We start from the raw sequence: 18,495 nt of genomic DNA, 5'->3' as shown, positions 1-18,495 counted from the left end.
ACCCGAACCCTTGACGCGAAGGTGGAAAAGAAAGCGTGAAAAAACCTGTCATCTTACCGCTCAGCCACAACGGGACAGGAACTGAAGAGCTTTTTAATTTAACGATTAAAAAGTTAAGTGACACGTGCTTAATTTTAATGAGGTCAAACATCACGCGATAAGGGAAACTTAACTTTGGCTGCAAGCCAGTTTCTGCGTATTTGTTTGTTTCCCTCCCAAGATGTTGGGGAAGACCAGTTCACTATAAAAAGAGAAGTGTCCAACTGAATAGCAATTGTCTGATATGACAGATTTTGCCAGCATTAATCAAAGCTCATTGCTTTTCTGGAAATCCCCGGCACAAGTGCCAGGGAGCTGCCTTTGCTATGGATTCAGTTTTGCTTATATACGGAATAGCCAAACAACACACGAAGAGTAAAAAAATATCGTAAAAATAGCGTGTAAAAGTTGCTCAAGTAAAAGATACACATGACCTCGTTTTGTAAATCGTAGATATTATAATCTAGGAAGCATATAAAAAGTTCTAAGAAACAGTGCCCCCCCCACCCCCACCCCGCCGGATATACAGAAAATGTGCACACATATTTTGCCTTTTATATATTGAGATTAGCATTCTGTTCTGTGAAACAGCCTACCAGTAGTAATGATGATTTTGATCATATGCAGGAGTAAAGTCGCCTTGAACAAACATCTTTCTCTCTATTTTTCATTTTCTCGTTCTATTGCTATCTTTTTATCTGTTTCCTTCTACCCGCCTCAATTCTCTCATTGTTTGTATTTATTCTTCTTCGATCCAGACAAAGAAAAGAACGAATTTTTATCAAATAAAATGTTATTGTTGATGTTGTAACTATGGAATCTTCATTGGCATTGTCGTATCTTTTGAGAGGAGTAAAATAAACAGAGTTATAATTCAGGTAAAAAAGGAATATTCAACATGATATTATAAGAAGAGAAGGAAGGGTTTATTGTCATAGATGATAGAATAAAGAAGAGGCACACACACACACACACACACACACACACACACACACCTTCGTAAGGAATTACTCACGTCCAAAGCTGGATGTGTATGTTGAGCAAAAAAAAAAAAAAAGTGGTAGTAGGAAGGCTGGCCTGAACCCGTACCGTAAAGGAGGAAAAGAACGGGGTAAAACCTAACGTTTATGCTGTTACGACCACCGCCAAACCGGAAGCGATATTTTTTTAAAATTAAGGCTAGACAATCTAAAGGAGAGGATAACTTTAAAAAATATCGCCAAAAAGAGTGACCCCCCTGTAGAAAAATGCCTAGTTGAAGGGGAAGATATTAATGTTTTTAGCCAATTTTTCGATATTTGTCGTATGAAAGGTCGAACTTTAAAACAATACTGATCTTGGTAAAATCCGTCGCCTCTATTGAAAGTTTAAAGCAGACATGCAAACAGACATACATACATACATTTATATATTGGTAACTAAAAATTTTCGACCCAAACTGATGAAAAAGCTTGCCCTATCTCTGAATATCCTTTATGTAAAATTTCAAATATTTAGACCAGAAATTGTCGGAGTAATTTGGAAGAGACCGCAGAGGTCAATTTTTTTATAAACTTTGACCCCTATTATGACCCCTTAAAATTTATTTTTTGGGGCTCAAATCAAGTTATTAAGTTAGATTCATGTCCAAGGAACCTATATCTAAAATTTCAAGTGCGTAGACCCAAAATTGTCGGAGTTTGGTAGAGTTCTAAAAGGTCAAATCGTTGAACTTTGACCCCTTAATCGCCAAATTTCTGGCCAAAAACCAATCACATCGATTTCCCCAAATCTCAGTACCCTATATATCAAATTTCGATTCTGTAGACTAAAAATTGACAGAGTTATTGTGTAGGGAAATGTATACAGACACACAGAGACACGTTCACTTTTATATATATATATAGATTTTACACACAAAATACTCATTTAAATTCTGGTTATCAGGCTTAAATAGCGACACACACACACACACACACACACACACACACAGAGGTTTGAATACCTATGGGGAGAACTTGAATGCCTACTAGACACTGTCCTCGAGTGTCTAAGGTTTCTCTGTACAGGGGTTTGTCAGAACAACCTGGTATGAGGATACTTTTTCCGTAGAAGTAAACCCTGACCAAATATTCAAAATCACATTTCGTATTCACTGTCCAAATAAGATCTCGCTATGGCTAACCTACATTAGCTTTCATGAGGAATGGTGCACCTTCTCCATGTGATGTTACCTCAAGTAACTGCACGAAGCTGGATACTCCACCAGACTAGATAAATTCTTGTCCTGGAATCCAGCAAGACGAAGAAACTAAAATTAAAGATATACTACAACGCATAAAAATGGTTAATTGGGGAGAGGAAAATTATGTTCTCAATTTCTTTACTAACTCAGTGTTTGAGAGATAAAGAACTTTAATGGAACATTCAAATATCTATGTATCTCATATAGAGTTCAAGTGTTAACCCCAAGTAGTGAACCCCTTGATTTCCGAGAACTTCGACTGAAGTAAAATAAAACAAAAAAGTGAGGCCTGAGGTTAATAATGCATACAACATATGGAAGTTATATTAATATTTGGTTTCATGTTTTAACGAGGCCATTAAACAGTTTTTAAGCATTTTGTACAACACGACACCTTCAGGAACAAACTTTGTTAATATTTTATTTACAATTATTATTATTTTTTCCCTTTTTTATGTACTAACTAGTCAGCACTTACTAAGGCTCAAAAGCCACATGAGGATAAGAGTTAATTTTTAAAATTCTTTTCCACCCATAAGCAAGGCATATTGCCACTTGACACTTGGGTTACTATTTAGGATCATGTGTAATAGAGAACTGTGAGGAGTTTAACAAGATGACTGTTCACATTACATTTAAATTTCTGCATGTTAGTACAGTTATGGAAGCAGCAAACAGAGAGGTGGGGGAGGGGGGGGGCGAATTCCAAAGTCTATCACTCTGAGGGAACAAATTATTAGAGTAGAAGGCTTTCCAGTATCTACAGATCTCAACAGCGAAGATTTTGCTGCTTGTTGGACTGGTTGGGAGTATGTGTCAGGGGGGGGGGCACAAATACTATGATTTTATCAAAGCACATTCCAGAAAAGTATTTGTAGAACAGACACAGGGATGCAACACTGCTGCGATGAGGCAAAGGTTGAAGCTTGGCCTTTAGTGTGGGACTTATTATATTTAAGACTCCTTTTAAACCTTGTCTAAGAAAGATAGAGAAACTAGTGGTAGATGTACCAGCCCAAATGTGGCAACAATATTTCATGGATGGGCGAATTGTGGCTTTGTAAACGTATCGGATACTTTCTGGTGAGTGTAATTTTCTTAACGAGTTTGTCAACTGGATGACAAAACAACACTGAGTATTGCTAACGATAGTTGAAACTTAGCAGAATTTTATTATGATCGTAGCTCAACAAGAATTTGTTAACATTGGATTTGAAAAAGGCCATGTTGTAGCCAATGATAAGCAGTCTCATGTTATTGCGTTTCACAGACAGTTATTGGGAAGAAACTTCTCTTCTTAATGAAGAAAATCTAAAAAACTTAGGTTTGCTCCTATCATTTTTTTTTTATCATAAAATAATTATAGTCAGATTTTTTTTTTGCTCCAATCATTTTTTTATAAAATAATTATAGTCAGATTTTTTTTTTGCTCCAATCATTTTTTTATCATAAAATAATTATAGTCAGATTTTTTTTTGCTCCAATCATTTTTTTATCATAAAATAATTTGTCAGATTTTTTTTGCTCCAATCATTTTTTTATCATAAAATAATTATAGTCAGATTTTTTTTTGCTCCAATCATTTTTTTATCATAAAATAATTATAGTCAGATTTCTTTTTGCTCCAATCATTTTTTTATCATAAAATAATTATAGTCAGATTTTTTTTGCTCCAATCATTTTTTAATCATAAAATAATTATAGTCAGATTTTTTTTTGCTCCAATCATTTTTTAATCATAAAATAATTATAGTCAGATTTTTTTTTGCTCCTATCATTTTTTTTTTATCATAAAATAATTATAGTCAGATTTTTTTTTTGCTCCAATAATTTTTTTATCATAAAATAATTAGTCAGATTTGTTTTTTGCTCCAATCATTTTTTTATCATAAAATAATTATAGTCAGATTTTTTTTTGCTCCTATCATTTTTTTATCATAAAATAATTATAGTCAGATTTTTTTTTGCTCCTATCATTTTTTTTATCAAAAAATAATTATAGTCAGATTTTTCTTTGCTCCTATCATTTTTTTTTATCATAAAATAATTATAGTCAGATTTTTTTTTTGCTCCAATCATTTTATGATAAAATAATTATAGTCAGATTTTTTTTTTGCTCAAATAATTTTTTTATCATAAAATAATTATAGTCAGATTTTTTTTTGCTCCAATCATTTTTTTATCATAAAATAATTATAGTCAGATTTTTTTTTGCTCCAATCATTTTTTTATCATAAAATAATTATAGTCAGATTTTTTTTTGCTCCAATCATTTTTTAATCATAAAATAATTATAGTCAGATTTTTTTTTGCTCCTATCATTTTTTTTTTATCATAAAATAATTATAGTCAGATTTTTTTTTTGCTCCAATCATTTTTTTATCATAAAATAATTATAGTCAGATTTTTTTTGCTCCAATCATTTTTTTATCATAAAATAATTATAGTCAGATTTTTTTTTGCTCCTATCATTTTTTTATCATAAAATAATTATAGTCAGATTTTTTTTTGCTCCTATCATTTTTTTTATCATAAAATAATTATAGTCAGATTTTTTTTTGCTCCAATCATTTTTTTATCATAAAATAATTATAGTCAGATTTTTTTTTGCTCCTATCATTTTTTTATCATAAAATAATTATAGTCAGATTTTTTTTTGCTCCTATCATTTTTTTTATCATAAAATAATTATAGTCAGATTTTTTTTTGCTCCAATCATTTTTTTATCATAAAATAATTATAGTCAGTTTTTTTTTGCTCCAATCATTTTTTTATCATAAAATAATTATAGTCAGATTTTTTTTGCTCCAATCATTTTTTTATCATAAAATAATTAGTCAGATTTTTTTTTGCTCCAATAATTTTTTTATCATAAAATAATTATAGTCAGATTATTTTTGCTCCAATCATTTTTTAATCATAAAATAATTATTGTCAGATTTTTTTTTGCTCCTATCATTTTTTTTTATCATAAAATAATTATAGTCAGATTTTTTTTTCTCCCATCATTTTTTTTTATCATAAAATAATTATAGTCAGATTTTTTTTGCTCCAATCATTTTTTTATCATAAAATAATTAGTCAGATTTTTTTTTGCTCCTATCATTTTTTTATCATAAAATAATTATAGTCAGATTTTTTTTTGCTCCAATCATTTTTTTATCATAAAATAATTATAGTCAGTTTTTTTTTGCTCCTATCATTTTTTTATCATAAAATAATTATAGTCAGATTTTTTTTGCTCCTATCATTTTTTTATCATAAAATAATTAGTCAGATTTTTTTTTGCTCCTATCATTTTTTTATCATAAAATAATTATAGTCAGATTATTTTTGCTCCAATCATTTTTTAATCATAAAATAATTATAGTCAGATTTTTTTTTTGCTCCTATCATTTTTTTTTTATCATAAAATAATTATAGTCAGATTTTTTTTTGCTCCAATCATTTTTTTTATCATAAAATAATTATAGTCACATTTTTTTTTGCTCCAATCATTTTTTTTATCATAAAATAATTATAGTCAGATTTTTTTTTTCTCCAATCATTTTTTTATCATAAAATAATTATAGTCAGATTTTTTTTTGCTCCTATCATTTTTTTATCATAAAATAATTATAGTCAGATTTTTTTTTGCTCCAATCATTTTTTTTTATCATCATAAAAAAATTATAGTCAGATTTTTTTTTGCTCCAATCATTTTTTTTTATCACAAAATAATTATAGTCAGATTTTTTAGCTCCAATTATTTTTTTTACCATAAAAAAATTATAGTCAGAATCACAGATGTTCATACACTGAATAAATTCTAAAATACAGAATTTTCTCAAACTTCCCAGTCCTGCAGATTAAATCGAATCGATTAAAAAGGCAAATGGAATTATTAAACAAAGTTTATATTGCAAATGATGCTGTTTGTGTTCATTAAAACAAACACTTCTAGTAAAGGCATGAATCCATTTATCCCTGTGTCCTGTCCTATTATTAGACATCAAAATACAGACTATCCTACATGCATAGATTTATGAAAATCAGGCATAGCCATAAAACCTATGGATTTTCAACAATTATGTAGTATAGTTAAAAAAAAAGTAGACAACAAATTGCTGTTACCAAGCAGAAAATAATTTACTTTTATATTTATCTGCCTAATTTTTACATGTTTACTGAATACAAAATTTATCTATGGATTTGTTATTGTTACTTTTACTTAGCCAACCAAATATGCAGTTTCCAACATGGCTGCACGTTAGTACAGTTATGGAAGCAGCATAAATGTTATTAGATCATGTTATAAAGCATGTTATGGTTGGCTAAGAGACGATAACAACCGCATAAAAAATAAATTAGTAAATACATGTAAAAAATTATGCAGATAATTTTGTGCATTCATCCTTTTTGCAGACTGTTATCCTCATCTTCATAGTTGTTGTTGTTTCATCAAGTTTCAGCCAAACCATCCTCTGGCCTTCCTCAGGTGATTGATGGGATAGAGATGCTCAGTCTTCTAACTTGTCCTCAGTAATTACTTTCTTCCACAGTTGTTGTCTCATCACGTTTTGGCCAACTAATCCTTTGGCCTGCTTGGATAGGATTGAAACGGCTATCTTTCGACAGTGCTCACCTGGAACTGTAGAAAACCAACGCATCTATCCAATGCACCATGGTTTCACGTGAGCATTGTTGCAAGATAGCGGTTTCAATCCTATCCAAAGCAGGTCAGAGGATTAGTTGGCCAAAACGTGGTGAGATAACAACAACCATGGAAGGCAGTAATTACTGGGGATACAATTACAAGACTCAGCATTCCTATCCCATTGTGGTTAATCCCCTGAAGAAGGCCAGAGAATGAGCTGACCCGAAACATGGTGAAAACAACAGCTATAAAGATGAGGATAACATTCTACAAAAAGAATAAATGCACTAAATATGAAGCCTCATCTCAAAGAATAAAAAATAAATAAATGAATAATAATCATGCAAGTCAGTAGAAAAGTAAATTTTCTTGCATTTGGTAACAGTTATTTGTTGTCTATTGTTTTTTTTTTTTCCAGTGTTTTATTTTTTTCTTGTTAATCACACTGCATAATTGTCAAATTTTCTTCAAAAGAAAAGAGAAGTTATTAAAAAAAATTTAACAAAAAAACAAACTGATAAAACTCAAGCGCTTATAACATAGTTATCACCATAAATAGACACATTAATTAAATAGTTGTTTATGACGAATAAAAATTAGATCAAGCTTTTATCTTCTTTGCTTACTCTTATCAGACATTTTGGTGATTATTTAGAATCAAACCTATTAAAAAAAAAATGAATAAATTGCAGAAAATCACAGAAATATGTCATATTCCAAAAATCGTGTAAATTGATCAAGCAGTTTTTTGGTTTTTTTAAGAAAATAAAAATTTACAATTTTTAGTGATTAATGTGAAATCGTTACTATTAAGACTGATCTTGCAAGTTTGAATTATTGTGGACTTATCTACTCACCCTTTTTTTTTTTCAAGATGGTGATGTGAAACGATCTTTTTCATAACATTTCCTTAGTAAAAAATAAAACTATTTAATCAATTTACATGATTTTTAGAATATGATATCTTTGTTTAATAATGTGTATGTACATAATATATATTGGTATAATGTCACATACAAATATATTATGTCTAGACTATTAGCCACTATCTTATGTAACTTTAGAACGACATTTGAAGTACATTTACTCATAATAAATTCCTACATTTCATCCTAGGAGCAACACAATCACAATCATCTTTAGAGGAAGTAGTTCCTATTTTTCCCTCTAAATAGCATATCCTTCTACCGACCTCAGTCAACACTGGGAGGAAATATACACATTATACATATATTGTGCTAGCACCTTTCGTAACTGGATCATAAACTCAGACATAACAATCTTTCCCTTTTTTTATTCAAATTCTGCTCATTCTGATTGACTGAGCTCTGACCATTGCTATATTCCGGATTGACGGTATTCACATGCTAAACGAATGGTCACATACCATTCAAATATGGCGTCGCAATGATACCTACTTTTACTCTCTAATTGCTGCGTTCATTTTCTTACATTTTACAGCATCAATAATATCTACAGGTTTTATCCCCTCTCCCTGTATATATTCTTCCCAACTCTCTTGCTCGCTCTCTTTTTACATTTCTTTTATGCCGAAATTTTTTTTTTAAATTACACAGCAATGCCGAAGTAAAAACATTTCATTGCATCAATGTTATCTACACTAGTTTTTATTTCCTCTCTTTTGCTCACTTTTTATGCCGAGAACAAAAAAAGAAAACATTTTACGGCATCAACATTATCTACAAGTTTTATTTCTTCTCTCTCTCTCTCTGTATATATTCTTCCCAACTCTCCTTTTCTCTATCTCATTACACTTTTTTCTGTGTTGATTAACTTACGGATATTTTTCCATAATGACAAAAAAAAAAACAGTTTACCACACTTAATTCCTTCTTAAAAAAAAAAATGAATTTTGTCTTTTTTTGGTGGTGCTGGTGGTTCCATTTACACAAACTGAGCCACACAGCAACATGTGGCTGGGTACGGCTAGTTCTAAATAAATACCAACATTTTTGTATATCAAAAAACTCAAGATATTAAAATTGGTAAATGCTTTTAATCGATGTCGTTTCAAATATTAGTAGATAAACCTTGGATTTTCCAAGTGCAAAATATACTTTAAACGTTTTTTGTTTAAATTATTGCAAATTATTATTGTGCTTGCTGTTCTTATCCAGTGTTACCAGTGAATTTACTTGCAACTTGTTTTGATTTTCATTTTTGAAGCAGCACATTTTTTTTTGTTTTGTTTTTTAACTAAAATATTTTTTGTTCTAATAAAAGGGTAAAAACTGTATGGATGGAATAATGTCCCTTTATTTTTGAAAGCAGGCATTTGAAAACAATTCTAATTCGGAAAAAAAAATGGGGGGGGGTAATTAAGTAAAATTATATTTTATTCTAAGCAACATGCTCCAACAATCTGAAATAAAAACTGATGAGGGAGGGGGAATAAGAGAGGGCGAGAGAAGGAAGAAGGGAAAAGGGGAGGGAGTGAGAAAGAGAGAAAGGGGAGGGAGTGAGAAAGAGAGAAAGGGGAGGGGGTGAGAAAGAGAGAAAGGGGAGGGGGTGAGAAAGAGAGAAAGGGGAGGGGGTGAGAAAGAGAGAAAGGGGAGGGGGTGAGAAAGAGAGAAAGGGGAGGGGGTGAGAAAGAGAGAAAGGGGAGGGGGTGAGAAAGAGAGAAAGGGGAGGGGGTGAGAAAGAGCGAAAGGGGAGGGGGTGAGAAAGAGAGAAAGGGGAGGGGTGAGAAAGAGAGAAAGGGGAGGAGTGAGAAAGAGAGAAAGGGGAGGAGTGAGAAAGAGAGAAAGGGGAGGAGTGAGAAAGAGAGAAAGGGGAGGAGTGAGAAAGAGAGAAAGGGGAGGAGTGAGAAAGAGAGAAAGGGGAGGAGTGAGAAAGAGAGAAAGGGGAGGAGTGAGAAAGAGAGAAAGGGGAGGAGTGAGAAAGAGAGAAAGGGGAGGAGTGAGAAAGAGAGAAAGGGGAGGAGTGAGAAAGAGAGAAAGGGGAGGAGTGAGAAAGAGAGAAAGGGGAGGAGTGAGAAAGAGAGAAAGGGGAGGAGTGAGAAAGAGAGAAAGGGGAGGAGTGAGAAAGAGAGAAAGGGGAGGAGTGAGAAAGAGAGAAAGGGGAGGAGTGAGAAAGAGAGAAAGGGGAGGAGTGAGAAAGAGAGAAAGGGGAGGAGTGAGAAAGAGAGAAAGGGGAGGAGTGAGAAAGAGAGAAAGGGGAGGAGTGAGAAAGAGAGAAAGGGGAGGAGTGAGAAAGAGAGAAAGGGGAGGAGTGAGAAAGAGAGAAAGGGGAGGAGTGAGAAAGAGAGAATGGTGAGGAGTGAGAAAGAGAGAATGGTGAGGAGTGAGAAAGAGAGAATGGTGAGGAGTGAGAAAGAGAGAATGGTGAGGAGTGAGAAAGAGAGAATGGTGAGGAGTGAGAAAGAGAGAATGGTGAGGAGTGAGAAAGAGAGAATGGTGAGGAGTGAGAAAGAGAGAATGGTGAGGAGTGAGAAAGAGAGAATGGTGAGGAGTGAGAAAGAGAGAATGGTGAGGAGTGAGAAAGAGAGAATGGTGAGGAGTGAGAAAGAGAGAATGGTGAGGAGTGAGAAAGAGAGAATGGTGAGGAGTGAGAAAGAGAGAATGGTGAGGAGTGAGAAAGAGAGAATGGTGAGGAGTGAGAAAGAGAAAAAGGCAGAAAAGGAGAGAGAGGGAGAGAAACTAATCAAAATTTTAATTATGCTTTCATTAAAAGTAAAAATTTACTAAAAACAATTTTCGCTGTCAACATAACAGAAAAATCATAAAGTCATCAATAAAATGACCAAGAAAAACAATTAGAACAAATAGCGTTCATTCAATTTTCACATCTTCCAACGAAAAATGGTATTTCAAACTTAAGAACGACTGACAGTTTGACCGACTGGCTGATATAGCCTATAACAGAAATTCTTGGATGTATACCCCTTCCAAGCTAACAAGCAATATACATCATTGGAAATATACTTGCCTCATATGAAAAGGCAAAATTTCTTTCCTATTTGTCTAGTTCTTTCTCCAGAAAAAAAAAGAAAAATTAGGAGGACAGCCAAAAATTAATGAAAATCTACGAGCAAAACTGCAAGTGAGAAACTTACCGCCAACACGCGAAAAAAAGAAAAAAAAAGTGAGTGTGACGAAATGATTTACAATGTGGCACGAAGCCAAATAGTAAAGCTGAGAATTGGCCATCACGAGGATATACCGCAGCTCGTAAATAGTTCCATTCCAAATCCGGTAGGACACAACAATCCACATCGCCAAAGAATTTGTCTATCACAATTATTATTATTATTGGAAACAATAATTTATCAAAGTATATATCACAAACGAATATATACTACAGTGCTTCCTAAGGAGAAGGTAATGCCTGGGTGTATAGTCTCATGATGGATGACTATATACTACACTTATACCCAAAGAAGGAGGTGATGCCTAAAACGATGGTCTCATATCAAGAGAACATACTACCCCCCCCATTTTTTTTTACCTGCCAATGTAAAATGAGAATGTCTTTTTTGTCTGTTTACTAAAACATAGTACAATCTATATAATATTCTGTTTATTCCTTCCTTAGTCCTGACGTTACACTTTGAAAAAGGCCAAATACAATTTTTGAAGGCCATACAGCTTTAAAAAGGCCAAATTCGTGAAATTTAGCTTTTTTTAAAGCCAAGAATATGAGAATGGTCTCCTGATGTAGTCTCTTTATTGAATACCGTACTTTGGTGTAATTGCGCTAACTAGCTAAAAGTGATCTTTTGGCAACCATGCATATAAAGAGTATAATTGCGTTGACACACTGATTCTCATCAAATCACTGAAGTTAAGCAATGTTGAGCCTGGTTAGTACCAGATGGGTGACCATTTGGGAAATCTAAGCGCTGTGTATGCTCTCCGCTTATCTCAACATTTGTTTATAGTCAACTTGTACACTTCACTTGCCACTGGTATTTAACAATGTTGACTCAGGAGGGGTGTGGTTGGAGATTACGCACCTCCTACCACAAAAATTTCATGCGCAGACACCCCTTTGTGGGTATCAATAGTCTGTTAAAGACTGAAGGAGCTCCAATATAACAAGCACATTATCTTTAGTTGGCACTTATTTGGCGCAATTACCCCAAAGTACGGTATCATTATAACAATATACGATCATTGTTGTGATGGTGTGAGAAAAGAACTCGTAATTTTGACGTGCAGCGGTTCAACTAAGTCAGCAAAACATTATGTAAAAGGGAACATTCAAAAGAAACACGGCAAAAGAAAAAGGACAGTGTCTGCGGAAAAGTGCTGGATCGAAGCAGTAAATTGAAGATTATCTTTTACAATGATTTTTTTTTATTTGTATTGAACTATGTAACACAATATTACTTTCTGACTATTAATACTTATTAATCCATCTCATTTAGGTCAGTTCTATATTTAAAATACAATGGACACTATCTTCATAGAAATGTTAATAAACTTATAGCTTACTGCATGTTATTGGTTTTTCTGCCCAAAAGACTGATTTTCTGCGCTATCCAGGAAAATATCAGCTTTATCAAAACATATTTGTTGATTAAATATATTGTTCATTATGTGAAATTTCCACGGATCATGCTAGTTAAAACTTAATTAAATATCTCAACGCATATCACGGATCATGCTAGTTAAAACTTAATTAAATATCTCAACGTATATCACGGATCATGCTAGTTAAAACTTAATTAAATATCTCAACGCATATCACGGATCATGCTAGTTAAAACTTAATTAAATATCTCAACGTATATCACGGATCATGCTAGTTAAAACTTAATTAAATATCTCAACGTATATCACGGATCATGCTAGCTGTTTGGAAGAACAAAGCAAATTCGCCATAACTGAGCATTTTTCAATAGTTTGTGACCCCTTTGTAATTTGAATGGCATTTCAAAACATTTCAACAATGGAACAAAATAATTATTTCTGGTTTTCAAAATTTTAGCAAATCCTGAGGAGGAGGCAATACTTGGGAGGATGATTTCATGAGAGATAAATATATAAAACACTTACCCCTAAAAGGAGGAAGTTATATCTGAGAGAATGGTCTCATATCAACAGAAGATACCATACTCCCCCCTTCCCTCCAAAAATTATTTGATAATTATTGGAAAGTTTTTTTTAGGTCTTATTTTAATTAAGAATTATTGAGATTATTATTTGGATTCTGTTCTCATCTTGAGTGTCATTATCACAACGTTTCGGTCAATGTTACCTCCAACCTTCTTCAGATGTATCATGTTGAACTCAGGGATGTTTCTGTCAAACTCAAGAATCAGGACGGAATTTTGAATCAAACCTTTCATTTATTTCACAATTTTTTTCTTTAAAATCAATAATTCTGGTTCAGTTTTTTTTGTGGATCATTACAATATAGTATGGGATAGTGAATTAAAAAAAAACAATACTTTATAAATTTTTATGCCATGTATTTTTCACAGATTCAATTAATCAAAAATAAAATTGACACAATATGAGAGAAGACTTCATGAAAACCTTACCATGAGCACACGGCAAAACTCTGAGTTTGTCTCCCTCTTCATATTCATCCAAGCAAATGGCGCAAACATCATAGGCTTCACCTGAAAATTTTAAAACAAATATATAAATGAAAACAAAAATCGACAACTTTATTTCAATAGTTCTCATTTTCTTCCTCTCATATAAAATCTATATACTTATAAATAAAAAGTACTGTGTGTGCGAGTGAGTGAGTGAGTGAGAGAGACAGAGAGGGAGAGAGAGACAGAGAGAGACAGAGAGGGAGAGAGAGACAGAGAGGGAGAGAGAGACAGAGAGAGAGAGAGAGGGTTTGTTCCCTATGTACTCCAAAATGGCTGGGCCAATTTTTATAAAATTTCTACACAAATGTAGTTTGTGTCTGGAAGTGTTCTCAGATAGGTTTTGTATTGGAATGCTTCCAATAAGAATCAAAAATCGATAATTGAAAAAAAATATAATTAAAAGAAGGAAGTCCAATTTTGACCAAAGTTAACACCTACACACAGCCTAACATCACTAGTATATTTGAGAAGGTTTATCACTGCACAAGCAGAAGGGCCTTGAGTATAAAAAATTAACAGTAGATTCTTTGATAAGGCAAGAGCACGTTCGAAATAACTGCTTCTGATTAGAGCACAGTTAGAACATGATGCTTAACTTGCATTTTAAACAAATTCAAGTCATTATATAAAAAAATTTCATAAAATCAACACTAGGTTCTCTACAATGCAATGTAGACTACACTGTATTGTGCTATTACTAAGTCATTGTGGGAAGCATGTGAGACTGTTCCCAGTGCACTAAACTGGGTTCCTGACTAGAGCAGACAATCATTCGATTTGATTGACAAGTGGGCGATTTCATAGATTTTGTAGACAATAAAAATATTAAAAGTGTAAATAGAATATTTATTGATCCTCATTCCATCGATCAGGTTTCCCTGCTAGTATGTTAAAAAAAGAGGTTTTAAAAATTTTAAACTTATTCTAATCTCAAATTTTTTAATCCAATTCTAAAAATAAACTCTCTCTCAACATGATGTTGCTAGTCTCAGTCTTTTTTTTATAAATACTATTATGGCAGGTGTTCTTCAGAATTATGTGATCTTTCTTTGTTTCAGCTTGTTCAACTTATTAGTGATCTCGATCAATTCATTGATTCAATACCTCAATGTGATACAGCTTTATATTCCAGTAGCTTCTTTCCAAGAACTGCAATCCTGTGGAAATCTCTTCCTGCTCACTGTTTTACTCCTACTTACAATCTTTGTCTTTTCAGGACGATAATCATATTTCATTCTTGCTAGCTCCTTACATCAAGTGGCTTCACACCTCGTCTGGAGCGACATTTATTAACACAAAAAAAAAAAAAAAATTCAATAACGTCCATTTTATGATACAAGTTAATGTAACATAAAATGAAAATTAACGTTTTTGAATATTTACTGCCATAATTGGATTTGATTAATATTTGAAATTATGTTTTTAATTTTTAGAATAAACCGTATTAACATACGAATATAATAAAAAAAAATTCAAAAGAAGTTTACTATAATAAAATATTAATACATGAAATATACAGCTTAATCATGTTGACACAGCGGCTCTCATTAGATCAATAAAGTTAAGCAACATTGACCTTGGTCAGTACCAGATGGTTATTTTCTTTATTTTGTCCTTTAGTCCTCATATTCCATGAGTAATGACAAAGGGGAAAGAATTAACATGCGCATCTAACATTTTTACGTTGGCTAGTTTTTGACTCTGATGTGGCATTTCTTTAACTTCTTAAAGCAAGTGGCTCCATGCCTTGTCTGAAGCAATTTCCTTAGAAAAGTAAACGAGTGATAAACCATTACGGCATAATCACGTTAACACACTGGTTCTTGTTAGATCACCAAACTTCAGCAATGTTGAGCCTGGTCAGTACCAGAGGGAGTGACTATTTAGGAATACCAGGCACTGTATGTAGGAGATGTCGACATCTTCCTGCAAGAAATGTAAAAACCTAATATCATCATCTCCTCTGACAGGAAAATACATGCGAGTGGGGACCGCTTATGTATTTGATATTCCCATAAAACATCATCATTCTGAGGAAGCCAGTTCAACCCGCCTACAGTGTCACATCAATGTCAATATATGAAATCTGTTAATAATATAATCTATTAAGATTATTTTAAATTGTTATTAAAATATATAGATAATACATGTTTTTTTTTTTAACTCAGAGTATGTTTTGCTTAATTTCATCCAAGATGGCTTAATAATTATTTTAGTTTGGCTGTTTTGTTTTACGGCATATCAACCCCTTTCAGATTATTTAATGCTGAATCCAGTTATTTTGGAAATAATAATCATGTTGCATCCATTTATTTTGTAGAAGATTTTTATTCTTCAAGTTCTTTGTATCTTCAATCGATAGTTTGTAGTTTTTGGTTTTGTTGTTTTAGAGTGGATTTTATCGTTTTTGTTCCCTGCCTTGCAGAACATGAGTTTTGCAATAGGAGAAGGAAAAGGGTTATAGTATTAATGTTTGGTACATTTTAAGTTAGGAAACCTGTCAGGAAGTGGGTGATGTAGAAAGAAAAAAGGGAGATTGAAAGAAGGAAAAGAGGGAAAGGTGGGATGTTGTTTTTGTTTTTGCAGAACATAATTAAGTTTTGCAAACGGAAGTAGAAATACAAAAAGCATAAATATTAGGTGCATTTCGTCTCAGGAAGCCTATATCTTCAGACAGCCTGATCTGGTAGCACCAGTAATAATTGTTTTAGTTTAACTTTCATGTATACATACGTATAAGGTGATATATTGTGTACATATATTGTCAATATTTACTCCAACAGTGCTCTATGCGTTGAGTAGAGCTTAGTAGTAGCATGAAAATACATGTATTGCAAACATAAGTGTCCATGTTTACTTCCCACAGGAAATCATCAAGCTAAATGCATATACACTGATCAAAGATTTTTAATTACAGGTTCAGTTCAAATACAAAAATGCAATCTTATACCAAATTATATAAATATATATGCAATATCAGCTTTCCAACTTGAGAGTTCAATGTATTTAACACACAAATATATATATATATATATATATTTAGTCATCGACATACAGTCCTGTTTTGTTGTATCACAACTCATCAGTGCCGCTAGACTAGCACCTCTATATATCATCTTGAGTTGAGCATATTGAGAAGTGATACACAAATTACCATTGGCGTATAAAGCGATGCTCTTTGTGTAAACAAATCGAGCTTAGGTATTTCGGACGATGTCAAAAACATTGTTTATTCACGACTATCAGCAGCAGCCGCCGATTAGCATAATGGTTAGGAGCCTTAACTGTTGTACAGGCGGTCGGGTTTCAATCCTGGCTTGAGGTAGTTGCCTGTCTAGCTGCACTGATGAGCTGTGAAACAGCGAAACAGTACTGTATGTGAATGACATATACATATATGTATATAAAAAGAATAGCAAAACTTTAACACTTATCAGACATTAATTACTTAGTACATAAACAATCTGTTAGGAGGTCAGGGAATTAATTTAAAATCTAACCATTCCACCATTTAGTATATGTACTAGCATGCTGCTCGGCATTGCCTGGTCATAAAATATGCTTAAATATGATATTTTAGTTTATGCAGACTTTGTATTTATTACTCTAGAGCCAAAACTGTTGGTTGATATATTTTAATTAGTGATTTCAAAAGTTAAAAAAAAAAATATGAGTTGGGTGCCATCAGCTAGAATCGAAACTAAAATATTTACCTCTCTAGCTGTATTTGCTATCATCTGAGCTAATGACACATGCAAATCAAACGTGGACATTAATGCTGTTAAACGTATATTTGCGCATGCATAGGGCATACACATTACATTCAACTATACTTGCCAAGTCACAATTTTCAATTTTGACCTCTTAATAGCATTACTTCTATTTGACCTCATTAATGAGGTCAAATAGAAGTAACGGAGTTAACTTTATTGCGGGCACCTGTCAATTCAAACATATTTCCATTACTATTCCTTGGTCGGCAAACGGTTAACGTCGCACATTTTTTTTTTATTTTCCAACTGCGCCTCAAGGCTTCGACTTCGATTCTTCCTACTTAACGATTTTTTATTATTCTTTTGTTTTGATTTACCCAAAACCACACACACCTCCAAACACCCGGGCAATGCCGGGTAACCCCCGCTAGTACTTCCTAAATCGTAATATCTCAGATTTGCAAATGGACATCGTCTCTATCTTTGTTTTGATAGATTTTTAAAAAATTCCCTCGTTTCAAGTGTGTGTTTGTTTTTTTTGGTATAAATAAAGCAAAACTAATCGAACGCAATCACCAACTCTCAGCCTTCGCTTGGGTAGTATCTGTTCTGTAATTAGTCCTTGGTCAGGAGAGTTTAACTTATTTTTCTCACATTTTCTATAGAAATTTAATTTAAAATAAGCACCCATTTTCTGGCCACATGGCGATAATTATGTTATTTGTTTTGTCGGCCTGCTTGAAAGCCGTTTTGGTTAATTGTTGTTTACTTTTCACCTTAACAATCATTTTTAACATTACAACTTCTATAGGTTTTCAGGTATGCTGAAAACGAATATCGTATTTAAATTTGCTGCAAACAAGTATCTGCATATTAAAAAATGTAATTGTTTGTTATCAGTGGTAACCAATTAAGTATGCACTTGCACATACAGAAGTGGCTACCACGATAACATAAGGAATTACATTACTTAATATTTGGAAAACTACTGAGACAATTCTTATTCATTTGGATGCTGCCAGAGTGCCCCCTTTTTTGGAGGAGCTGCTTTTCCCCTTACGTTAAAAACGACCTTCATGGGAGGTTTAAAAGCAACGCCATTTCTGCAAGTCATCTTTTTGATTGACTACATCTAATTTGAATGCTTTACACTTCCGGTCGCGTCATGGCGTAGCAGTAAGACGTCAGGTTTTCTTTTACTTTCTTTTTTTTTTTCTTTTTTTTTTACACCGGCATCACCACATTATCAAGGCCAAGAGGCCACTCAAGGATAAGGGTTAAAGAGGGTACAGTAGAAATTGGACAATATTAT

The 18,495-nt window shown here is 32.8% G+C and overlaps 1 protein-coding gene across 4 annotated transcripts in view; it reads right to left on the bottom strand.

Annotated features, from left to right (window-relative positions):
- Positions 1-18,495, bottom strand: part of LOC145287807 (E3 ubiquitin-protein ligase RNF13-like) — a 287,508-nt gene that overhangs the window by 24,964 nt on the left and 244,049 nt on the right. For all 4 annotated transcript variants that reach the window (XM_080135655.1, XM_080135654.1, XM_080135652.1 and 1 more), the window contains one exon: positions 13,408-13,488. In XM_080135655.1, coding sequence (XP_079991781.1) covers positions 13,408-13,488 — 81 coding nt within the window. The remainder of the gene's footprint in view (positions 1-13,407; positions 13,489-18,495) is intronic.

This window comes from Euprymna scolopes, chromosome 11, assembly GCF_053919585.1.
Source record: "Euprymna scolopes isolate OS-2025 chromosome 11, ASM5391958v1, whole genome shotgun sequence".
NCBI lineage: Eukaryota > Metazoa > Mollusca > Cephalopoda > Sepiida > Sepiolidae > Euprymna > Euprymna scolopes.
The sequence above is the reverse complement of the archived record's forward strand: the minus strand, read 5'-3'. Positions and strand labels throughout refer to the sequence as shown.